At 36.8% G+C, this 26916-nt stretch overlaps 1 protein-coding gene across 3 annotated transcripts in view; it reads right to left on the bottom strand.

Moving 5' to 3' along the window:
* Nucleotides 1-26916, bottom strand: part of LOC125272053 (catenin alpha-2-like) — a 453892-nt gene that overhangs the window by 126355 nt on the left and 300621 nt on the right. Inside the window, exon 8 of one of the 3 annotated variants that reach the window (XM_048196616.1) lies at nt 25320-26211. The exons of the other annotated variants lie outside the window; for them this stretch is intronic. Within the exon in view, the coding sequence (XP_048052573.1) occupies nt 26152-26211 (60 nt within the window). The 3' untranslated portion in view covers nt 25320-26151. Of the gene's footprint in view, nt 1-25319; nt 26212-26916 lie in introns of those variants that run through there. 3 annotated transcript variants of the gene reach the window in all.

The raw sequence follows: 26916 nt of genomic DNA, 5'->3' as shown, positions 1-26916 counted from the left end.
TCGGTATCATATCAAAAACAAAAAATGTGGTATCGCCCATCCCTAACATTAGCCAATAAATACCTGGATCCGCATTCAATATTAGGTTGTTCTGATGGACTAGGGGTTCTGGGTTCTAATCCAACCTCATGTATTTTATTATTTTTATTTTTTTTTTTTTCTAATTGAAACCAAAAAGGTTCATCAGTGATTGTGTATCAAGAGCAGGGACACGTTTATGCGCTTTTTCTTTTGTGATTTCACCGGAACAAATAGAGTCTCTGGCCGCAACAGCGTTTAGTGATAGACTGAAGTGCTCGTCCGTCTGAGCAGTGCGCGGTGTGCACGAGCACCGAGAGAACACTGTTGCGCCACTGATAATAGCGGCAACGAGCACTCAAGATGATTTCAAAAACAACAAATCCCAGCGCCACAACGCCTATTATTTAACACAAACGAACAAATTGCTAATGAACTAGAGATGTTTCGTTTTTATTAGTATACATCCATGCCACGAGATGTTTCAAAAAGTGGTGGGGACAATATCAGCCCTGGCAAAAAGTGGTGGGGACGTGTCCCACCCGTCCTACCCGCAGATTATGCCTATGATCTTTTATCAGTTATAATAAAGTTACCAGCCAACAACCTTGTTTAATTCACTTGCAAAAGACTACTGGCAATGGTCAATTTGGATCCTGTTCACAAGCATACTACTCTACATTCATTGCAATATAAGATATTACTTTAATGATTAAATTGCTAAATTACCTTGGGGAAAAAAAAAAAAAATATATATATATATATATATATTTGGTAAGGTGCTAATTACAGTCTTTAAATGGTAACCATATCTGGAAAAGTGCACTACAAATTCTCCTGCAACTAGGAAGAAAACCTAAAATAAATTGAAATCTTGGCCAATCTCACCAAGGTATTGATCATCACTGTACGAGCATGTTTATATCTTTGTGGCTATGCTATAAAGAAAATGAAGGCAATTTCCATTGAAGTATATGGTAATGAGAATGGACTGGAGTACTTCATTGCTGAATGTAACAGCACAATAGAGTTCTTTCTCTGTCATAACCTGGTTTTGCAGCTTCTAGAAGAATTTGAAGCTGTCACAATGACTGTGCAGTGTGTTCGATTAGGGATCTAGAGCCCTGCAGAGGTAAGTGGTTGGCTATTAGCTTGCAGAAGCATCACTTGCATCGGCAATTGGATAGTTGACATGAACCAAGCAGCGTCAGCAATGTCCTGCAGTATGACCATGCACTATCCTAAATTCTGCAGAATTACTGTACATGCAGTTGACCTCATACTTATTGAGAAGCAACACATTTTTAAATATTCATTGTAGGAGTAAACAAAAAAAAAAAAAGGGTGGATGGATGGACGGATGGACGGACAGACAGACAGACAGATGGAATGATAGATAAAGTGATAGAACAATAGATAGATAGATGATAGCTAGATAGCCAGATAGATAGATAGATAGATGCTATGTTCATCAATGCCTTTGAAGCACACCTGTCTCCACCCCTCTGATTGGATAAAACAAAGGATGTGACAGTAAGGGGAGACAAAGTGTCAAAAAGAGGAGGTGGCAGATGAGTGAATGAGCAGAAAAATGTACACCATAACCCGGTGGTAAATAAATGATGGCATACATGAATAGAAAAACAGAGTTTGACACCCACAGCAGTGCTTTATTGCACTGTTTCGCTCAGTCATCCTCCCTTTCTCTTTCATTCCTACTACTTTTCCTTTTCCTAGTCTGGCCAAGGAAAAAAAAAAAAAAAAAAAACAACAGAGAAGATCACCCTCTCTGTCTTAATCAATGTATTCATATGTATTTCAAGGACACTTACTGAAGTGAATCTATAATTAGTCTTTCAATTAAGGGTTTTAAAAAGAACCCAAACTGCACAACGAACCAAGAGCAACCAGACATCTTAACCGTTCCTGATATGGGAGCGCTGAGAGATTTTATTAAGCAGCAGCATTCTCATTATGATGACAGACATCTCGGGTCACCTGGAGAGTGTGGGGTTAATTTTGCTCTCTCACACCCTTCATCGCATTGATCTTTCTTTATCAGTTAAGCCAGTAACACAGACTCATTAGGAACGTTTAAAATAGTGAGGTTAAAGCTAATTAAAGACTTGCAGTTTAGCTATCTTGAGGTTTCGGGTGAGGTAAGTTCCTAAGTATTTCTCCAAGTATATTCTTCGGGTTGGTAAAAGTTAATTATAAGAATCAGTGTGAGAAGGTGTATGTAAATACACTAGCATTCAAAAGTATTCTCTATATCCTAAGAATAATGCAATGGTAAGCATGTCAGATAAAAAGAGCTTGTGAACACTGCAGATATTCATATGACAGTAGAAAATGAGAGCATAATCAAGCTTTTTTTTTTTTTTTTTTTTTTTAAGTGTAGTCCTACTTCACATATACTAAGCTAGCCTTTATGATGCACACATTTATGCCTATAGTGTTCCAGAGACAGTCACTTATGAGGTTCCATATCAGTTAGTATGCTGGTTTAGAATAGAACAGAGAGCTGTTGAACAGGAGAATAAGCTCCTCTCCATATTCAGTGGCGGAATTCAAGTCGGATCTTATCTCTACAAGAGATGAAAAAGAGAAAAATAAAAGATAAAAAGATAAAACATGTTTGCGTGGTTAATAATTAATTGCGTATGGCATATTTCATCTTTAATGTGCATCACTGGGGGCTCGCTTCACACGCACACCCCCAGAGGCATAACAGGAAGGACACAGAAATGACAGTGTGTGTGTGTGTGTGTGTGTGTGTGTGTGTGTGTGTGTGTGTGTGTGTGTGTGTGTGTGTGTGTGTGTGTGTACACGCATTATTAAACGTTAACTTCATGAGTTAATAACTAGGGTACACAGAAGCAACAGAAGAACAGTCAGAGAGGGAAATGATTTCATTAAAACAACTCCCATTAAGTTATTTTTTTGTGTAGCTAAGCACTAGACTGTATCAGATGGGTTTCTGAATCACAGCAATGTGTTCTCAGGCTTGACAGGAACAGCAAATGATGGAGGAAATGGGGATGTGACACATGAAGTTAAGAATTGTCTGAGACAGAGAGAAATTAGTAAAAAAAAAAAAAAAAAAAAAAGATTATGGTCATAAGAACAGAATAATACTTTTAAGGACGTTTTCCTTGACTGTGGCCAGTGTGTCTCTCAGTGGACATATTGAGAGGAGGGGCATTTCATTGGCAGTGTAGAATTAGAGTGATGACTGAGCCAATATGAACAGTCACTAAGAAATTAATAATAAAACTAACCCATACATACATCTATGATCACCATGGTAACCAGAGTTTCTGCCAAAAATATAAAATAAAAATTAGCTCAGGGAAAAAAGTATAAGAAAATAATCTTTTAACCATCACCAGCCTAATCAGCTGACAAGTGTTCAAAACCCTGCTAAAACCAGTCAACACACCAGCTAATATTCACTATTTACCTCTTTATGGAATCTGATTTAGGATTATACCGGTAGCAGACAGACAGAATAATATACAGAACGACAGATAGAAAGATGGATTGATAGATGGAATGATGGAATGATAGATAGAATGATAGATAGATGGAACGATAGAACAATCGATAGAACAATAGATAGAATGATAGATAGAATGATAGATAGAACTAGTGATCGACCGATGTATCTGTTTACCGATATTTTTCCCGATATTTAAGCATTTTTCCATAATCGGGTATCGTTTTTTTTATATCGGATTCGCCGATTTACGGCACCATCTTGTGGCCGTTTTGAGATTTCCGCCATTGCAGCCCGGGCGTCTGAGGAGATCAGTCAACAACAACTCAGTGCACAGACATAACATACATGCACAAATGAGATCTGAGACATAAATTCCTGATATAGTTAATTTATGCAGCTTGTTTCTAAACAATTGAGACGAACTCATTGAGTCACGTAGTGTAATTCATCATGTCCTGCCCCAATAAAGACGTAACTTTACATGAATTAAATAAAACAGACATGAATGAGTGCATGTTGAAAATAAAAGCGCTGAATTTAATTCTCTATCTGTTGTATTTGCTCACAATTAGTCTAGAAGAAAAAGTTCGTTCATATTGCTTAGCAACTGACGGATGATCAGGAGGCTTAAGCACGGCCACTGAATGAAACTTTTGACAAGATTATCTTGTTTTAACACCCTAGATTATATAATCATTTGATTTACTACATAACCATTATTTAGTTAATACAAATCTAAATAAATGCAGCTCTGTGGAAATTATTTATTATCTCCACACGCGATCGCGGTTGAGTAGCCCAATTTATAGTTTTGTGTAAATGCATAGATAAGTTACAGCACTTTGTCAGAAAGCATTTCATGATCTAGACCGACAAAACATAATAATTAATAACACTAGTCGGAAAATGCAATGATGTATGCTGTTTTGTTTGTTACTTTCCTGACAATGTTATATATTCCAGCTAATATTATTCAGTGAATTAAATTAAAATTACCCAGTGAATTATTCCTCACTCTTAAACCTATTAAATGGCACATAAACCTTCTAAAACTGTTTAAAATAAATTACATTTCTGCAAAGGTGATATAACTCCCCTGTCATTTATTTTGAATAAATATCGGTTCTGCATATCGGTTATCAGGTACATAAACATGGAAATAATCGGTATCGGTATCGGTTATAAAAAATAAATATCGGTCGATCACTAGATAGAACGATAGAATGATAGATAATAGAACAATAGAACGATAGAACGGTATATAGAACGATAGAACGATAGATAGAACGATAGATAGAACGATAGAACGATAGATAGAACGATAGAACGATAGATAGATAGATAGAACGATAGATAGATAGAACGATAGAACGATAGATAGATAGATAGATAGATAGATAGATAGATAGATAGATAGATAGATAGATAGTTAGTTAGTTAGTTAGTTAGTTAGTTCTGACCCGGATTACTGAGTGCAGGCTCTGGGTGCTAGTTACTAAAACATACTAGTTTGTTGGTTGGTACCCAGAGCCTGCACTCAGTAATCCGGGTCAGAACCGGCTTCAGTAGGCACAGCAGGCTGAACATGGTTCTGCCCCTCTCAGAAATTGATCTCGGCATGTCAGCCTGATGGAATGGAGCTGAAAGCTGATGCGCCGCACCGTGAGCCCTGCCGATGCAATCTTCTCTCTGACCTCCACGCCGAGCCAGAAAGCACACTCTGGTCGTGCGTCTATGCATATGCCCTACAGTTGTCTTTGATATCAGAAATTAACTTTACCAGACTTGTCATAAATAATCTTCATCAAAGTTCAATAACCAATTAAATACATTTCTTAAAGTGCCCCATTGTGCTTTTTCAAATATTACGGTCTGCAAAGTTGTAAAGTCAAAAAAGTGCAGGATAAATAAAGTCTTTTGTTTCCCCCAAAAAAGAACTGACTCTGAACCGCGAGTCGCCAGAAATTCCAGTCTCACTTCTGTAACTTGCATATGTAACACGGTAACACATTTGCATAATGACTGCCTATGGTCTTTGTTGGCTGCCCGTGAACAACGTCTACTATGATGCAACCTCAAACACAGCTAAACTTCATTAACATTATAAGTGAACCTCAAGGAACATTAAAATAACTTAATTAAAATAAAAAAAATAAAAAATAAAAATACATGTCATGACCCCTTTAAGATACATGGTTGTGGAGTGCAATGCTGTACCACAACTCCTCTACCATTGAACGGCATCTTCACACACGCTCACGTTGACAAACTCACACAAACACACATCTGCTGATGTGAATCATTAGAGCCAGTGCTGAGGCTGGTCTTTGAGGGTGCTCTGCTCAAGCTAGCTGGAAAGCCTAATGAGCTAGCAAATAACTGCAGAGACCAAGGAAACACACAAAAGCTGCACACACATTCGTGCTTGCGGCCGTGCGTGGTGGTCTGCGGGCCTCATGCGGCGTCTGTGAGAATCAGAAGAGACAGAGGTGTTTATCTGCTCTTCCCTCTGCTGCACATGGCCAAATCAAACGAGAGGAGAAAGTTTCCTATTCTATAAAAGCGCTTTAGATCAATTGCGAGCATCCAGCCTACATCAAACCTGTTTTGCACAGAGAGAGAGAGAAAGAGAAAGCACGAAAGAGGAGGAGGGAACAAAAAGTACAGGAGGAGACTACAATTTGGCAGCACGAGAAATGCCGCTTTCAATCTGCCATTGGGCGGCACAGGCCTAAACGCGAGCGACAGAGAAGTAAATGCAAAGTTCATCCCCACAGAGCAATGCTGAAGAGTATTTGATCAAATGGAATTGAGGGAGAAGATAGGAGGTTTTACTTTTTATTGTGTTTGTTTGTTTCTTTTCAATGAGTAGATATCAGCACTAAATGTTATAATATTTAAGACAAATCCCTCAACCCACCAGAAGGGTTTATAAAAGACCATAGAAGAAAAAAATAATAATAAATCACTGCTGTTTTGAGTGTTGTTGCTAAGTAACCATCTGTATTCCTGTTTGCACAAGACCATCAGATACATGCAAGCACCAATTTCAAAGACATTCACCTCGAGTCCTATACATCATGCTATAATAGCACTTCAGTGTCAGACATTATAAAGCTCAGGGGTGATAGAAAGACAGTCACACTTACCTTATATTTTGATCATTCACACAGAGCAGCATGTGAGAAAGAAAAAGACACATTACTTATAGTACACATAAAACAAAACAAAAAAAAAAAAAGAAAGAAAAAAAAGGGAAATAGAGAACTGGTCACAGGGACTTGGGAAGTGCAAGTAAAGTATGTCTTTGTACACTTTTTGTATAGTGTTTTAAACTGGAATGAGTCATCATTGACCCTTTTCACTGATTAAATAAATGTAATAATAATTCCGCTACAGTCAATTCTGAAAATAGTCCAAATATTTATAAATAATTATAATTTGTTGCAATTATTTATACATATTTCCCTTTTCAGCTAATTTGCTACAATAGTGACTTTATATATAGCAATGAGAATGTCGCTTTATATCTCACAATATGACAATTTCTATCTCACAGCTGTTTTATTTATTTATTTATTTTTTTGAGGCAAAACCAAACTTATTTGTGATACTATACTAAAACAACAAATGATTTTCAACTTCAGAAACATCACTCATACAGAGAAGTAGTGGTTTCCTTTTCCTTTGACAACGGCACATACGTTAATGTATTGCCCAACCCTCGTGGGCCATAATCCCTCACATACATCATCATTATCAGCCTACAGCAGCATTAATGCTCGATTAATAAAACTCCCAGCACTCGACTCAGCATGCGCAGCTCATTCTTATGTTTCTGTAATGTACTTACAGCTAAACTGAAGCACAATATGTTTAGGTTAATTGTTCTGGGACATGAATAAGTATTCTTTAGACATTTAATCAACGGGGGTGGTGTTTATTTCAGGGAAACCCCTTTAAAATGCATTCGAGAAGGCCAGTTTTGTCTTTGGGGAAGTAACATTACACTTGTTGCCTTGGGCTGCGTGAAAGGCCTGAAAGTGATTCTAAGGTTTGCGATGGGTCATTACAGTTTAAGATTGTTTAATTCTAAGTTGGTCTCTAACCTTCTAACTGCTTTTTATAAATCTGGGAAAAAAAAAGAAAAAAAAAAAAATCAATGGAGGGCTAAGTTGCTGGCCTTTGAGCAGCCAGACGAGGCGGATCAGAGACAGACAATGAGAAAAACGGCCTTTCAAGGCAGCCTTGAGAAAAGAAGCGAGGGGGTAACACTTTCCTCTCAACTTTTTCAGCTCTCATAGTGCTTTACAACTATTTCATCTTTATTTATGATATGTAGGGTGAGTTTGTGTGTGGGAATCGGTCACCCATTCAGCTTTGTTCATTACCCTGCACAGCAGAATGAGCCGAGGGGAGTTCGACGGAGTGTTTGTGATGCTGTTGTGATTCATGAATATTTCCATGATTTTAAGAAGCTTGCTTTGCTGCTGCATTGCAGATAAAACGAGTTCCTTTCCCTTTCTCTTTATATGCCTGAGAGCTGGGGGAAAGAGAGATATCTATGAATTTTTGTGCGTATCAAGGTTTCTAATGCTCTGAAAAGAATGCAAAGCATCTCGCTTTTCAATATTCTAAAAGAAAGGCCACCCTTACTGTCAGGGAATTCAAAAAGATTCACTACAAACACAAACAACAATCAACACTGTAAGCTAGTGAAAAAAAAAAAAAAAATCTGGAAAGCATTGAGTTCATTTTAAGCACATTTGTGTGTACAAATCATTTTGTTTGATAAACATCTTCAAAAAACAGATTCATAGATATTTTACACTGCAAAAAAAAAAAAAAAAAAAAAAAAACATCCGAAAGGAAATGTTTTAGGGATGTACTGTAGATGAGTCGTCTTCCAGATGAAAAATACATGTAGATGCCTGGGTGGTGTACTGTATGTGTATTATTTTAAGTTTTTTTTACACCTTAAACTTTTAAGGGTTTTTTCACGCCTTAAGGGTATATGCCTTAAAATAAGAGGATTATTTCACAAACATTAATCAACATAGTTGCAAAAACATCTGCTGTATGTTGTTCTAACATCCATCAAAATCCGTGCAATGTCCAATTAGAAACGTACTACAGTTCAAATCTATCAGATGAAAATGCATATATCAACAAGACAAGATATGCTGTTTTAAACATAATTTGTGTGCAAACATCTTAATAAGAGCAGATTCAAATTATTTCAATGACAAACGTTGCAAAAACATCTGCTTGATGTTATTTGAACATAAAGAGAATGTTTGAGCAACATACTGCAAATGACTTGGTAACGTTTGGTTGTTAGTTTCCCTAATAGCACACAAACAAATAAATTTGATGAGGTTTTTTTAAAGCTCTTTTAAGCCTTTAAAGATGACCTATTATACTTTTTCTTTACATTTTCATCTTTTTTTAGTGTGTAATATTGCTGTTCGAACATGAAAAAGGTCTGCAAATTTACAAAGCACAAAGTCAACTCCAAAGGGAATTATTCTTTATATCAGTAAGCACTGTTTCTGAAGTCCCTCAAACGGCTCGATTGCAGTCTTGAGTTTCCTTCTGGGAATGTACACATCACAATATCCCTCATTTAAGTATTTCCTGCCCAAGGCATACAAAAAAAGTCCACTGCATGGGATGGCTCTATAAGGAACGGTTCGGCTCGCTTAAATAGTACCACCTCGGTGGAGGTTCCAAGCAAGCCGAACCAATACTAAATGTGAAGTGTAAACACTGCAGATCTCTGATTGGTCAGAGAGAATCGTCACTGCAGCGTCATTGGATTTGAAACACGAAACACCAAACCCGCTAGATTTAAATAGTCAGTAACAGCCACCGCAATATCATTTGTTCGCAAAACAACTTGCTTTAGAGGACAGTTGCACTCAACTTGAAAAAAGAAATGGCTGTATCATGCTCAGTAGATGAGGTGCAGACTCGTTGGTAGCCGAGGAGCGGATCCATGGCAGTAGAGGCGACGCAACTTTAATAATCAGTCTATAATCCCTCCTAGTTTGAAGCGGTACTAACTGCAATGGAAAAGCAAACTGAAAGTAAAGCGTGCCGAGCCGAGTACCACGCAATGGAAAAGTGCCAAACGTGACCAGAACTAAACAGTGCGTTAGAGATGAACTGGAAAAAGAGGTGTTGCAACAATGTAAAATAATGTGTAAAATATGTGAATGATAAGAGAATGTTTTTTTTTTTTTTTAAATTTATTTACATTCAAGCATAAAACCTAGTAAACTCCAAAAACAAACTCAAGACCTTGTAAAAAGGCATAATATGACCACAATATTCAGATAATATAGAAATCCTGTCAGAGTAACCCTAACCCAACTGCCTGAGAATAGTTTTACTGTGCAGTGAACAGGTTAGTCAAAACCATAGTCTCAAACTGTCATGAGACCACCACCACCTGCACCGTGTCACACTACAGATGAATGTTATAGAAGAACTGACAGAAGAGACTGAGTAAAACAGCCACAAATTAAGTGCCACAAAGTGCAGATAAATGATACTACTTCTGTTCAATTGGATGCAATCATTACTACTGTTGTTGCTGACAACTACTGAAGATTCTTATTGGAAAAGAGAACATATTGAGCTTCAACTTTCTCAAGAATGCAGTGCATGCAAGAATAAACCTCGTTATGAAACTTTCAAATTTGTGTTTTCCGCAAATGTAGATAACCAAGCATAAACAAATGAGATCATGAGAAAATGATCTCAACACAGAGTCAAAGTACATTTATAGCTATTTATAGATTGAGCGAGGACAAAAAAAAAAAAAAGTATGCTGGATATATGGTTGTGTGCGAGCAGGTCCCCGGGGATTCTGGAACTTCAAGTAAAAGCATATTAGTCCAATTCCATCAATTAGTTAAGTGACTTGCATATGCACTCTAGTGTTTCTGCTGTGCCGTACAGATTTGGTGTGGGTGTTATCAGAAGCTTGGAGCAGCCCCCATGCATTTCTCAGAAGCACTTCAAAAGCAACAGTCATGGACAGAGAAAAAGAGAGAGAGAGAAAGAGAGGTTTAATCACAATGGCATGGGCAATCTCCAGGGCATTTAGCAGGCCAAGTCATACTATTTATTGCTACAAACTATATGTATCACAATACAGTTATTCATGATAGGAATGGGCGGCACTGCAGGCAGATGTAATCTAATTCCTTCTTGACTCTTTGTGACATATATATGTTTTGGAGCCATGTTCAATGAGCTTAGCAAACGCCTGTTGGCATCTAGCGGCCAAGCGAGGCCTCACTGACAGGCATATGGTGATGTCTGATCAGACATTAATGTGCATTAACTTAGCAAAGCAGGCCGTAATGTAATTTCATCTACGCTTGTTCTTCTACGATTCAAAAATGAGAGCTGATCCCCTCCCCCTCCATCCTATTACCACCCTGAAAAAAGAGATCAGGTCCAATTGGCGGGAAGGGCTAAGGAAGAAAATCAAATCGAATCCAATTGGATTAGATCAAATCAGTCAAATAAATGGTGCTCTGAAGCGTGTATCACCTGAGGGATTAAAGGAAGGGGAGTGAATCAGTTCTTGTGTGTTCAATTGCTCCTCAAGCCAACGAACAATCACCACAGAACCAGTGCTGGAATTTCCAGACTGATGCAGCAGTAAAACTTAAATAAACAACAAAGCAAAACACCAAACACTTATCCACATGCAGGAGCAGAACAACCACAGAGAGGAATCAACAACTGAGAACACAAACAGGGAAAACAAAAGGAGCTAAATGAAACACAGGTGACACTAATTAATAGCAACCTATGAACACATAATGAGTAACCAAGCAGACAAAGAAAAAACAGGGACACCTAAACAGAATCCTGACACTTTAAGTCTTAACAAGCGTTTGTCCTAACATAGGGTGAAAAATATTAGATACGGATTAGGGATTCACTTTTTCATACAAATACTTGGTATAATTTGGCCTCTAAGGCTACGTCTACACTAATCCGGATATATTTGAAAACGGAGTTTTCGTCTAAAAATGCTCCGCATCCGCACTTTCATTTTCAAATGTTTTCCAAAAAGTTGCTCATCCACACTGAAACGTATGAAAACGCTTACATCCCCCTGAGTAAAGCTTTGACCTGCGTCATTTCCGCTAGCCGTTTATTTACTTTCCGCCACTAAACAGCAACTGCAAGGAAACATTCTGGCTTCTTTGAAGAAACGCAACCTGCAGTATGTACAAACTGACATTAATTTTTAGCAAGGCTGTCAAAACGGAGAGCATCCAAAACAACTGCTGTACAATGTCGTTCAGCATCTTGGCTGAATTGGTCATATGACTGCATCATATGACTAAAAATACATCATCGTATTCAAAAGCCTCCGTTTTCATAGTACACACTACGACGCGAAGACGCCGTTTTCAAATTTATCCGCTTTGGAGAGCATTTTCCAAAAGCTACGTTTTCGTTGACTTAAAACGCCGTCTCAGTGTGGACGGAAGGCCAAAACGGAGAGAAAAATATACATTTTCAAACGAAAACATATTAGTGTGGACATGGCCTAACTGAAACAAATATGCTTGTTGTAATCTGCTAGTTGAGACATTTCCAACGAAATATGACTCAAGTAGTGTTAATTTTGTTATCGAAATCTGATGAAAAATGTCATTAACAACCTTTTATTGTGACTACGATGAGATGATGACTAGGGGTGTGCACAAATAGTCGAATATTCGAATATTCGTTCTGTAATTAATATTCGAAAAATAAAAATACTATTCGAATTTTACTATGTTGCTTTGCTGGCCGTAAATGCAGCGAATCCATGATAAATCCTAAGCACTAAAACTCGCAGTTATAACTAAATGCACCGGGTGGCGCTGTGGAGCGTGTTTAACAAGTTTATTTTATTTGATCGTCACATAATGTTGTCGTCTGCCTCGCAAAGTTTGGAATTACTTCGATGAAAATGATCTTACAAAATGGAATTACTTTTGATCAAATTAATTAACGAAACCGAGTTATCATAATATCAACACCATAATGAGAGAGCACATGAAATCTAAATACCCGTCGAGTGAGGAAAGACGGCTGTCCATCACTGCATTAACGACAGGTAAGTGCAACTGTAAGTTATCCCAAGATGAGCAAAGTTGATAACTTATCTGATAGCAAAATGATTTTGAGACATATGCTTCTTTAAGTTTCGTCGAGGGAGATATATTTACGAACCGAAAACAAAGTGCTACTGTTAGAAACTTAGCTTAGCACACAGTTATGTAGGCTATTATTATCTTTGTGTATCTGCAACGTCTGTCAGCACGACTCGTTTTCTGACCCGAGCATGTGGATATTATTGTTTTTCTCAACATGATCATGTGAAACAATATAAACACGATAACCATATACTGACTCGAGTGTATTATGTACGTTTTGTACAATAACTGGCACTGTCTGCTTTATTTGTATTTTTCCCGCATTGATATTAAATGCTTTTGTTCTTAATATTTTCTGTTTACACATACTGTTTAATGCTTTGAACTAAAAGAAAACCTTAAGATATAAATGTAAGCTTGTTTTGTATATTGCCTAATCGTAAGCTCGTTCAGAAATGGTTACAAAATATTGATGAATATAAAACAATAACGTCCTTCTCGTTTAACCTCATTTAAATAAACAAATATTCGAATATTCGTTTTTTACGAGCCCAAATATTCGAACACAATATTTTGGAAAAATGGACATCCCTAATGATGACGAGAAGACACCAATGCCATTAAACAATAACTGTAACTATACAACATGGAATGTTGTTGACGAAAAAATACGAGACTAAAATATAGTTAAAAAAAAAATCTCTTTGTATTTATTTATTTATCTGTTTGTTTGTTTCATTTATTATTTATTTTTGAAGCAGTCCCTTAATATTAGAGAACATACAAAAAAAAAAAAAAAAAAAAAAAAAATCAAATGTAGGAGTGAGAAGTTCTTGTAATTTACAGCTAAAAACAGAGGGAGAAGATCGGAGGTGGAGAACAATACAACATTTGCAAAAGAGAATTTGAAACAAGTTAAGAGATGAATCTGATGAAACATTTTGCCTGTAGGAAGTGCAAAGAATCTAAAATCAGTCCATGGAAGACTAATAATGATTGAGCAAAACAATGACAGTGAGAACCAGCAAACGATGACTTTTCCGCCTATACTATAAACTTATTATCATCCACCTTGTCAACACAAAAGAGACCCTGCTCACAACATTGCGTGAACTCACTATTAGTTTGACATGAGAGTCTTGAGTTTATTTAAGGACAGGCTATACACTGAGGATAGAAAGGGGATTTAAAAATTTACTTGTGTACAAGGAGGCACAGCCGGACATTTGTCAAAAAAACACTTCATAGCACCGGAAAGCAATGGTTGCAGACATAACAGTCTTTGGCAGAGAGCAACACTTCTTATTCTTCTAAAAATGCTGTCCTGTGTAATGTAAGGAGTGGTTTAGGGAGTTGCAATTGTCTCCATAGCAGGGTTATTATAGAACACTAAAACTTAAAAAAAAGAAAAGAACAAAAAAAAAAAAAAAAACTTACTCAGCTAGCTGCTGAGTCAAATTTTCCTGATGTATTAAAATATTTAAAACTGAAGTCTTTAAAAAAAAAAGTATAATATAAAAATAAAAACATCCAAAATAATAAACTATTCAAGTATCATATGAAATAAATAAATAATAAATAAATAATTAAATTTTATTTCTGATTCACTTACAGTTTTATTTGTGTATCTAAGACTCAAATGCGGAGGTCTCTAACCACCGGGTCGCGACCCAGTACTGAGCCATGACTCAGTACTGAGCAATGGAGGAGTTGCTACCGGGTCGCAAGAACGTTCTGGGAAAAAAAGAAAATAAAAATGTCTAGGCCAGGGCTCGTCAACTGGCGGCTCGCAATCATCTTCATCTGGCCCGCAGCACCCCAATCTCCCTCCTCCTCTTTTCCTGGCGGTGTGGCTAAATTTGGTTAGATATGTGGCCGCAGTGGTGGATAAATACGGATAAATACGTACTGTTCGTACTATGCAAACTCCTCTGACTGACCTGAGAAACGTTTTCCGTGCAAATATTTCAGCAGTTATTATGTGTGTCCCGTATTTCTGTCGACGGAACCGGCGATACCAGTCATTCGTGAATCAATCATTCTTTTTTCTCGATTCTTTCTTTTCCGTGAATTGGCCAAACACGCTTGCATAATCATCCGAAACTATTTGGATTCTTTCGGACTGGTCTGTCACTGAATAATCTGAAGTTGTTTCTTGGTCAGTAACAACAAATATAGAACAAATATCATTGTTTTAAGGCGTTTCACTATAGTTTACTTTAAACTACGCAGCACTGCCCAGTGGATATCAGAAAGAAAACTTAAAGGAGCTGTGTTTATTCCCGGTCACCATTTTTAAACAACGTTGCGATATTCAATTAGGCACACACCTCTCGTTTACAAACTACAAATCACTCGATGATTAAACTAGTTTTAAATTGGATGAAACAGCCTCAACATTCCCCGACAAGACTGATGAGGAAAACTAGATAGAAGACTTTAAAATCCCAAAATCACCACCCTTAGGAACATTTACCATGAATGAACTGTAGTAAATTACTATGGTTTGTGGAAATGTGGAATGTTTATAATGAAAACTATGTTATAGCCATTAATATTGCAATATATTTATTAGGTGGGTAGGGGAATATATAATTCATGTCTTTGTGAAGGTGTATTTTATCTGTGTTTAGGTGTTTTTTATAGACCTATATAACATATCATAATATAATATCATTTGATAGTGGTAGTGAGTAGCCTGTATGGTTTTACCTGTGGTTACCAAGTCTCACTGCGAGAATATTTTCATTTAAGCCTAATAAATAATAAAGGTTTTTTTTTTTTTTTTTTTTTTTTTACCAATAAGACAAATAAATACCATTTATTCAAAGTACACTGCACATACAAATGTACATTTTGAGGTAATTCATCATAGTAACACAGCTTGCTTTAAAGTGCCCCTATTATGGATTTTTGAAAATTACCTTTCATGTAGTGTGTAACATAGGGAATGAAAACATCCAGCAAAGTTTTAAATCTGAAAGTGCACCGTATATAAAGTTATTGTCTGTCAAAAGAAAGAGTCGACTCTGAGTCAATTAAATAAGTAATTTGTAAAATGAATCCCAAGCCATTTCGTTGTGACGTCAGAACAAAACATTAGCATACTGCCCGCCCACTTATTGCACATACAGACGCCAGGGAAAATTCATTTTTTTCAACAATACCACAGCAGTACAATCTTTTGTTGTGTTCCCGTCGTTTTACTGATGACTGCTTCTCAAACCTCGGGGAGTTTAATGCAGGAGTCACAAAACGCTTTGTCTTAAAATATGACAGCGTACAGCTTGTTCACATTCATTGCGTTTTACCACGAAATGACAATTCTATGTGTTGAAATCAACACATTAATGATCACTCATCCACTCACGACCCAACCACAATTTCTGGATTTTTATTTATTTATTTATTTTTTATTACTTGACCCACTAACCGTGATCCGTGCATCACTATTGTATGCAGTTGATATGGAGATGTAGTTGGAGGATTTTATGTTTATTGAATACTTGTTCTGCATCAACCCTCACCCACGCCGTGAGAATATTTTCAAAATGAAACCGGTCTGTGTTATTAAAAAGATTAGAGACCCCTGCTCTAATGCACAACCCACACTATTATTAATAGGTGTTCTGTTGTTGTCAAGCTGTGCGGTGGTGCTGGTGTGCTGATTGTGCACTGTAATTTAAGTCCATGCTCAAAGTTGTTCCTCAAAGTTGATTTCTTGAAGCACCTTTAAAGAGCAGCCTGCCTGAGACTCAGAAAAACTGGATTCAACACTCAATTTTGAGCATGGTTGCCCATCAATAATGTAACCAGGGCGGTTTCACATGCTCCAAGACATACAAACATTTCGAAGACTGGCTACATTTCCTCGTATACCAAACTATATTACTGATGCATTTGAATTGGACAGCAAATCCAACAAATTAACTCATGCAAGTTAATATTCATCCTGCCTAAAATGACAGTCAAGAAACTGATGTGGATTTCACAACACCATCATTTATCTGAACAACAGGAATATTGCTATTATTCAAAATGTGGCATTAACACACACACACACACCCATACACACACACACACACACACAAAAAAAAAGCCTGGTGCAAAAACTTGACAAAAACTGGTGCAACTTCACTTTTTTCCAGTCATAATTGTTTGTTGCATTTGAAATGTTTGCATTACAGCATAAGATCCTCTTCAGTCTTGTTGTAAGACAGCAAACAAACTCATCAACATGCAGGCCAAACAGTCTAGGCTATGTACACTAGCTTTGCTAATTAAAAATGGAAGGCCACATCTATCCACATGAGCAGTTTGTTCTTAATTGCGGTGAACGCAAGCATGAAGCCAAGGAGAGAAGTGCAGATAGAGGCGTGACACTAATTGCTAAGCCCTGCAACTATAAACGAACAATAAATATATGGGCAAATGCTAAACAGTCTGAAAACACTCTTTCCGACAGCTCATCTTATTGGGATGTATAGGAAAAACTAAATGTAATAAGCTGATAGAAGACCGGAGGGAATATATTATATATATAACTTAAAATGTTTTTTTTACTAGTTTTAATCAAGTTTCTAGTACATCTTAAGTCTTAAGTAACCATTGAAAATAATACCATTCCTTAAAATAATTCACAAATAAAACAATAAAATCCAGTATTAATAACTAAAAATGATCAAGCGGAAGATTTCTCAAGTACAAAATTATACAGGAAATATATAACTATAGGGAATATTCAATTGTGTAAAGTCAACCAATCAGATTAAGAGAAAAGAAAAACAAATGGAGCACAACTACCTTTCTTAAAACAACGACACAACTTCATACATTTTCAGTTCAATGCAAATAGGTCTGGCAAGGGATGGTTTACGATTTTTATTTTATTTTACTATTATTGTTTTGTTTTTTTTAATATAATGTGTTTTTCTTTATATGTGTGTATGCATACAAAAAGAAATGGAATCTGTAAGATTGCAAACATTTCTTTAACAATTTTGTTTTCAAATTTATTGACACAAAATAAAGTTTTTTGAGAATCGTAATGAGTGTTCGTATGTTTTACAGTAGCCTTACACATGGAATAACAAAAGTAAGACACAAGAAACATAATAAATATCTGAGCATAGAGAGAAAGAAAGAGAGAGAAAGAGAGAGAGAGAGAGAGAGAGAGAGAGAGAGAGAGAGAGAGAGAGAGAGAGAGAGACAAAGAATGGATCAGTAAACTGCTGGTTTGGAGCATGGCTCGGCTAGACCGTGTGGGAGGAAACACAGCGTGAGGCCGATCTGCAACAAACTGACTCTCCATCAACACAACTCAGCTGGGATGTGTGTGCTTGTGCATGTGTATGCGCACCTTGCGGTGACTCTTTGTGGTTTAGCTCTCTTTATGTATTCTTCCTTCTGTTTTTTCTTGTCATTCAGAGGACTGCATTGAAATGTCATCTCACAACATCACCCAGGACATATCTGCAGGGAAATAAACTACACAATGTGGTGCTTTAAGAAGCAAAGAAAACATTGGGTCATTAAAAAAAGATGTTGTTGTCTTGTTTTTGTAAAAAAAAAAAAAAAAACAGCTGCACCCATGGTACGGCAGCAAAGTTCCTTGATTATTACGCCGGAATGAGAGTACAGTTCCTAGCCACATCGGCCTAGAAAATCACAACTCTTCATTTTCCGTCGGTCTTAGTACACAATGTAAACGGTAAAACTCAACTGTTTAATTCTAGGGGAGTTGGAAAAATTAGCATATTTTCAAAAAAGTGGAGTGTTCCTTTAAGGTCTTTGATTGCCTCTGTAATGGACAATCAAAATGCTCAAAAGCCCATAGACCTAAATTAAAAGATTTTCACCCATCTGACGCTCCATACAATTATTTGTAGAGGCAGAGGGTAACTATATGGTTAACAGTTACAAAGAAACTTGTTCTAGAACAGAAAATACTGGGAGAAGAATTACTATAACAATTCCTTCACTGCAGGATCCACAGTGCCCCATGTGGTTCACTTATCTGTGATGGAACACCATCATTTGGTCCTCACCTGCACTCAGTTACAGCTAACTCCTCTTTAGAGGACACCCTCATCCTCGACTCCCTCCCACTCGCCTCCGCATCAACCCGCCGACAGATTCTCACAGCAGACAACAGTGCTCCTGAGAGCTTCTGTGCCATAACACTAATAAAATCCAAAAAGGTCTGCTAATTGTAATGAGCCTTTAATGTGAGCCTTTGATTAAAGCCCCTGTTTACTTAATCCTGTGCCCTTCGGCATCGCCCGCAGTGCTGCAAAATCTTATTAGGCATGTTGATGAGACTGTATTTGCTGAATAAATCATTATAAGGGAAGGAGGATAACCTACAGAGGTAAATTCTGTTCCAGGTCCCTGCATGTCCACACACAAACACAGACACACAGACACACAGACACAGACACACAGACACACACACACACACACACACACACACACACACACACACACACACACACACACACACACACATTGGGTTTACAGTTGGGTTTTAAAGTTTTATGGGGACTTTCCATAGACATATTGTATAAACTGTATATTATCCCAAATCCCTATCACAGAAAATGTTATGCGTATGATTTATAAGCTTTGTTTTCCTCATGGGGGGCAACATAGTATCATAGTATTCATTTGTTGTTTGTTGTCGAAATCTAATGTCTAAATTCCTTCAGTGTTTTTTTTTTTTTTTTTTTAATTTTCTTTTTTTTTTTTTTTAAGTGAGGAGTAAAATTTAAACTACTATTCAAAAGTTAGGTCAGTAAGATTTTTTAAGATTTTTCTTTAAGAAATTACTAATTTAATTCAGCAAGGACACATTAAATTTATCAAAAGTGACAGAAGTTGTTCTTTTAAACTTTATATTCCTCAAAAAATAGAAAGGTTTCCACATAAATATTCTTATAAATAAATATTTATATTACAATATATTTTAAAATACTTTAAAATAGAAACAGAAATAGAATATAAATTGTAATATTTCATAATATTACTGTTTTTATCAAATAAATACAGCCAAGGTTAGCATAAGTAACTTCTTTATATATATCTGCACACAAAATTCTGAAAAGTAGTGTAAATTAAATCTTTAAGACACAATTTTTGAGTTCAACTGGTTGAGTCAAAGGCTGCAAAATCTGCATTCGTTTCGAGTCACTTCCACATGTTGTTTTAAATCAGATACAGTACATATCCGATATATGAAAATCTGACCTACTGTACATCCAAGTTTAGCCCAAGATTAAACATTTTTCATCGTTTACTCACCCTCAAAAAAACACCAAAAAGTGCATAAAAGTTTTCCATTTGGTTTGTGCATCTTTTCAAATAATCAGTTAAATCCAGTTCAGAAAGATCAGGGCTCAATGCTAAGGTTTTTTTCTACTGGCCCGGTTGGGTCAGTGGTTAAAATTTTTACTTGCCCCGCCAAAATTTTCACTGGCCCCACAAAAAAAAAAAATTATAAAAGTAAAATACAAGAAAATGGGTCTATAAAATAAGCATAGTTTTCGTTGTCTTTGTTACGTTTAACCTCAATAAATAAGGTTATGATACCAAAAGCTACTAGATTAACTTATATTTTAAATATTGTTAAACAAATAAAAAGTAATAAAATAGTAACAAATAATCAAATTACGAGTAATAGCACAAATAAATACAACAGAACAAACATACAAATGAAATAAATGGTGCTTTTCAAGTTTTTCATGTAGCTTTAAACAGGAGATTTTCAGGTACAGAAATTGTAATCTAATGTATAACTATATAACTATAGAATAGATTAAACATTATTAAAGTTAATCAGTCAAGAGCAGTTACAGATGCACAAAAAAAAAAATAATGTTGAAAATATAAAAAAATAAATACTGTTATTTGAAATTATTATTAAAAAAAAATAATGACAAAAAAAAATGACACTTTAAATGTGTAGGTGGCAGTGAATCACTGTTAATGAGCGAATCATTGAGATTCAACCGATTCATTCAAGCGGCTGATTCATTCAGGAAGTGTTGCTCAGAGACGCAAAACAATGCTGTGGACTTTGGAACTATTTTCGTTGGTGAAATAGAGCGAAACAGACAATTTGGTGTCTAAAATGTAAGTCACTTGATATTAAGTTCTTGTTCATTAAACTGTACTCTGAATAAAATCAATATCACATTTGTAATCATGCTGATATTTGGAGAAATATGGTGCGCTTTGTGTAATATTGGTTAACTATATTAAATTATATAAATATGAAATTAAATTATATAAATATGCCCCTTATCTTGAATTCTGGTGCATTCTAAAGGCATTTCAGTAGACTAAATCACGCAGTGAAATCGTGCACTCTAAATATGCACATGCACTATTCTAATCTCCTAGTGAGGGACATGCTCGATAATTTCAGATCGTTAAATCAACAACTGCGATATCATAGAAGACATATAACGCACACCCTACAGCACTGGCTCGATCAGGCAAGTGACCATTCCGTCTACTGTCCCGAGCGTCGTTCATACTGGCCCCGGGCCATCGGGCAGTCCTTATCGTCGATCCCTGAAGATTAATTCACAAATCAGACTGATCTGGTTTCAGTGGTTAACAGCTGACTTTAGGTAAAGGATCAATGAATAAATGAAAATATCATCTGTACCTCAAACAAATCTATTGTATGAATTCAGAAGTCTAAATACAGTGTACACAAATACAAAGTAGTTTGGACCATATTTTATGACACTTATTATTTTGCATCCTTTGTGAAGCTGAAAAGTCTCATTTCCCATGCATCGTAACTATATGAAAAAGAGCAACCAATTAAATTCTTTAAAATGTGTGTATGTGTTCCCCGGAAGTAAGAAAATAATTAATGACAAAACAGTCTGCTGTTATTTTAAATCTACCCTGTCCTTTCAGTAGAAGTGGCAATCTTTACCACTGCCACACGTTTGATCTCCTGCTGGGCTCATGCTAATTCTTTCTCATAGTATCCATTGTGAGGTACACAGTATGGCTGGTCACCTGCTGATAGCCTAATATGATTAATGACCGACTCTGAAAACAACTTCAAGCAACCACCAGCTATGTTATTTTGTATTTGCAAAACTGTTTTTAAGCATTTATCCCTCAGGTAACCCGGTCTTTAGGGCTGAAGTTGAGACTGGAACATACTGTATGCATCAATCCATTTGTTAAGTTGTGATGTAAGGAACGCCGTTTCCGGGTCCAAGCCTCGACTCGTTTCACTTGAGAATGCCATCGACGGCCGTTATGAGTGCTATTTATTCATTTTAAACATCAATCATTTTAAAAAGTTAAATATTTTAAATACTTACAGTCTACACAACAGTCTCCATGCTCACAGCGTCACAGATATTAATATTTTAACGATTTATAAAAGATGAATCATTGTCTGGCCATCTGGAATTTTGGTATGGAGATAAAGGTTATAATTATATATTTTTTGTAGTATTACACCACATCGTGTGTGTATATTAGCACCATTTCTTGTTTTCTTGTGGTATGAGATTAGCGTTAGGACCCGGAAGCGCTGCCGCGTGACGTCAGACTTAACAACCAAATACCCTGATGAATATGGTCAATGTGTTTCTAGTGTTGTGTTTCATATGTATTAGATGATATGATGCAGAACAGGGTTTTGTTAGGCAGAAGACATTTCTATTCAAGGAACACTGTCGCCACAACATCGTGCTAATTTATCTCAATAAGGCGAAGGCTAAGGGGGGGAAATATGATTAGGGTAACTAAGACAAACACAGACATCTGAGGTTAAGGACTGTAATGATGGTTCCATACTGTGTGTGTGTGTGTGTGTGTGTGTGTGTGTGTGTGTGTGAGAGAGAGAGAGTGATTGTTACGGATGGAGATGATAATGACAACTGGCGGCCGTACCCTGCGATGCTTGCAGGTTAATCCACTGAATGAAAGGTGCAGACCGAAAAAAGGCTGACACATGTGGCAAAGGTACAGTTCCCTTTCAAGGCGGTCTTTCGACATTGCGTGCTAATGCTATGGGGTATCTCTTTCCTTGAATACTGAAGCCTGATAGCATTGCGGCAATAAAAATTACTGGCCAATGGCAACTGAGTGCCATTGCCTCAGAATCTTTCTCCTTCACAAAGCAAGCATCGGATTTTTCTCACTGTTGATTTCGCCATTAAGAGGACGACACTTTCTCTTGCTGCTCCCCTTCTGCGTTCTGGCAGGAAGAAGATGATGTCCACCAAGGAATGTTGTGTGTGTGGTGGACCCATCGAACTCCCTGACATTCATAATGCGTGCATTTTCTGCTTGGGCGGCACTGAATATGACTGTCCTTTCTGTGAGGAAATGACAGTTAGGACCCTCCATGCCAGGGTTTTCACAGTCTTGAACTGCGCCCTCTGAATCAGGTGATTGTTCCTGTCAGGAGTCCGAGGTTCCCTGCATTGAGGTGACAGAGCCTCCGGCTGCAGTGGATGAAGAGCTATTGGTGATCCTTTTAGAAGCTGTTAAGGACCTAGGCCTTGACCGGTCACCCCTGGAATAGCCAGTGAGGAACGGGATGGACATGTGGTTTCTGCAGCAGGGTCACCATGCTACTGCCTCCCAGAGACCCGCTCCATTTTTCCTCGAGGTCCATGAGGAAATCTTGTGGGCTTGGAGCTCCCCCTATTTGGCCTGAGCCTAAGCAGAGTGAACTAATCTCCTCTCTTCTGTTGACGGAGCCGACCGATTGGGACACTCCAAGGAGTCCGTTGCGGCCCACCTGTGCTCAACTACATGTGGTTGGAAGTCCACATCATTGCTTCCGATGCCGTGCTCCGCCAACATTGCAGAGAAGGCGTACATAGCAGCCGGGCATCCGCCATTCATACTATGTGGACGTTTACAAAGTGTGTGAATGAAGCTCTTTTTCCTCTCAAGCAGAGTGGAATGCACATTCTGAACTATATGGATGATTGGCTTTTCCTAGCCAAAAACATCAGCTTCTAGATCACTTGCAGTTCCAGGGATGTCTATAATTTGTGTTTGATGTGAGCGCAACTGTCTCAAGAGCACAAACATTCTTTGCTCAATGCTCTAGCAGCATTCAGGGGAAATCGGATCATAACGATAATAATAATGTATTCAGTTAAATAATAATACAATTATATTTATTTACTATTACCATCATCATTATCATCATCATCATTTTTTTCTTTTTATGAAAATAACAGTGTACATTTTGCCACAGAATAAGCTGAAGTTCCTATGAAATGCAAGTGGGAAGCATGGGAAGAGCGGAGTAAGTGAAAACCCTGGAGCGGAATCGGAATGGAGTGTTTTTACAGAAACACCCATAGGCTTGTTTTGCAACATCCTCATCACAATGTATGAACACTGTTGCTTCCTGATTTCTAAGAGCTATCTCCTGGATGATTTCCCAGCTCAGTGAGCTTCAGATGAAATGTGTTTGTTGTAAATGAGTGGGGTGCTAATAAAATGGCCTCTGTGATGAGACGGATACTGTTATCGGGCCTGCCTTCAAGCGTGCACATGCTAACAGTGAGGCAACTTTGATATCTGCCGTTGCTGCATCATACGAGCGTGCTTTTATCTCACGGATAGATGAAGCTCTGTGCTTTAGAAAAGGAAGGGAGGAAAGGGGGATAACACAGAGGAAATAGGGGTATGAAGTGTTGGTGACAGAGAGCAGGTGATTACATGAGCTTAACACTGGCAGATACAGTGACATTAGCTGCATGTAATCCAGTTTTTTTTTTTTTTTTTTTTTTTTTTAAGCAAAACAACAACAAGATTAACACAGCAACAACAACTACCACAAATTAGAATTAATTATAACAATCGTGAGGATCTATTAGCCTAATTGTTAAAAATTGAGTTGCTAACTAAAAGACTGTTGGTTTAAATTGTGCAAGGGGTGATATATAAACTGCTGTACTGTTTTTGTGGGTGTGTGGCCAAGTACTGCAGGTTACAGATATTAATTTCCTATGTTTAAAAAAAACTGCATATGTAATGTCCAACAATGAATATTTCAAATGGTGGTACACAACATTGTCAGCACGGTGCATGTTTAATTCAGCAAGTGGAGTCCAGTTATCACCTCATTTACATTTATTAATTTAGCGGATACAAATATGGTTATTTTGCGGACATTTCTAATCCACGTAAAAATGTCTCCTGACAATTTGAAATAATGAATTAAGAAAAATATCTTCAAGTTCTTTCACCACACTTGAAATGGAAGGTCACCTCAGGCACACTGCATTGTGAGATACAGTATCAAACCCAGTGTGCTGTTGTATACTGCACATTTTGACATACATAGTAGGTCATCTGGATGTTCCTTGCATAATATGAACATACTACACTACTGTTGAAAAGTATGGGTTTAGAAAGATTTATTTATTTATTGAAATTAATGCTTTTCTTCAGCAAGAATGCAATAGATCAAAAGTGAGAAAAAAAAAAAAAAAAAGAACGCATCACAGTTTCCACAAAAATATTAAACAGCAAAACTGTTTTCAACAACAATAACAAGAAATTTTATTGAGCAATTATTCAGCATATAATAATGATTTCTAAAGGATCATGTGACGGTAAATGCTGAAATAATGACTTCTGAAAATTACATTTTGGCATCACAGGAATAAATAACTTTTTTTAGGAAACAGATGTAATAAATATGTAATAATTATGTAATAAAGATGTCATGTTAAATTGCAATACTATTTCATATTATTATTATTATTATTATTATTATTATTATTTGACTAAATGCAATCTATTGAGCATAAGAGACTTATTTCAAAAATATTGAAACATTGTACTGATCCCAACATTTGAACAGTAGCGTACATACTACAGGAATAGTAAGAGTGGTATAGTACTATCTTAAACCCTCTTGGTTAATGTGTGCATTAAAAACTTTTTTTTTTTTCCCCAGTTTATTTGCACAAAAGCAGCAGAATTAAAGATTCACTGTTTAATTCAAAGAAGATGTGTTTAATTAAATGAGAAAAAGGGAAAAGCCATAGTTCAATGACCTAAAGCAAAAAGCTAATTTTTACTGATCTAGACCGTATCTGACCATACTGCCCGAGGGTTTCTGATACGAGTTAGCGAGAATTAGACAGAAAAATACATACAGAATGAAGTAGAGGGGGCATAAAGGAGAAAGGGTGGAGTGTTTTGGCCTTAGGGTGTATAACCATTTCTAAACTATAACCACAGGGCTCTCTAAACACCATTCACGTTATTCCTGCAGAATCTACATGTTGCTGTCTTTAGTTATGGTCCGCCAGCAAACCATAAGCCTCTATCAATAAGCTGTCATTTCTGTGTCCTTGTCATTTTGGTATGTTTTATCCTCTTTTGTGTCTTTCCTCTGGAGTTTGAAATGATGATTAGTGTGGCCCCAACCTGACCTGTGAATCAGCTGCGATTCTGTTCTGTCAAACACACATACTGATGCATCAGTTTCCCTTCTGCCATCTGTGTGGAGAAAGCTGAGGTTAATGTTTATATACACGTGGCATGTTTCTGTTGCTAAGAGAATATGAATGGTTCCCAAAAGATGAACAGACTAAATGGACAGAAAGAGAGGTAGAGCTAAATATAGAGAGTGAGCATTAGTCACTGTATGTGCTTGTTTGTATATGTATATTCAATGTGCATTATGGGTTTGCAAAAAATGGGGCAGATACATTGGCTCAGCCCTGGGGCATGTACTACACTAATGAAACTAACAAATGAGTAACAGAGTGCAGAGGGAGAAAACGCCAGTAGAAAAGATCAAGAAATGTGAAAAGACGGGAGAAAGGATTAATAAAATAATGATGTTTCAGTTTAGTTTAACTAGAGATTAGAATCGTAAGGAATTTAACAATTCTGGTTTAAGTTCTTTAATGATGTCATTAATGATTCTTTTAGTACTTTTGAGGACAAAGTATGTCTTATAATTCTTCTTGTATTTACTGCCCTTAGCAATCATTTCGCAAATGATAATTTCATATTTCAACAGAACAGTTATATAAGAAGTCTAATATGCTCACTAAAGGTCAATTAATTAGATTAAAAAGTGGTAATAAATAAATAAATAAATAAATGCGGAATATTATTACATTTTTAATAACGGATAACGGATGTATTTTACTGTCACTTTTAAACAATTTCATGCATCTTTGTAGCCTGGGTGCC

The sequence above is a fragment of the Megalobrama amblycephala genome, linkage group LG7 (genome assembly GCF_018812025.1).
Source record: "Megalobrama amblycephala isolate DHTTF-2021 linkage group LG7, ASM1881202v1, whole genome shotgun sequence".
NCBI lineage: Eukaryota > Metazoa > Chordata > Actinopteri > Cypriniformes > Xenocyprididae > Megalobrama > Megalobrama amblycephala.
The sequence above is the reverse complement of the archived record's forward strand: the minus strand, read 5'-3'. Positions and strand labels throughout refer to the sequence as shown.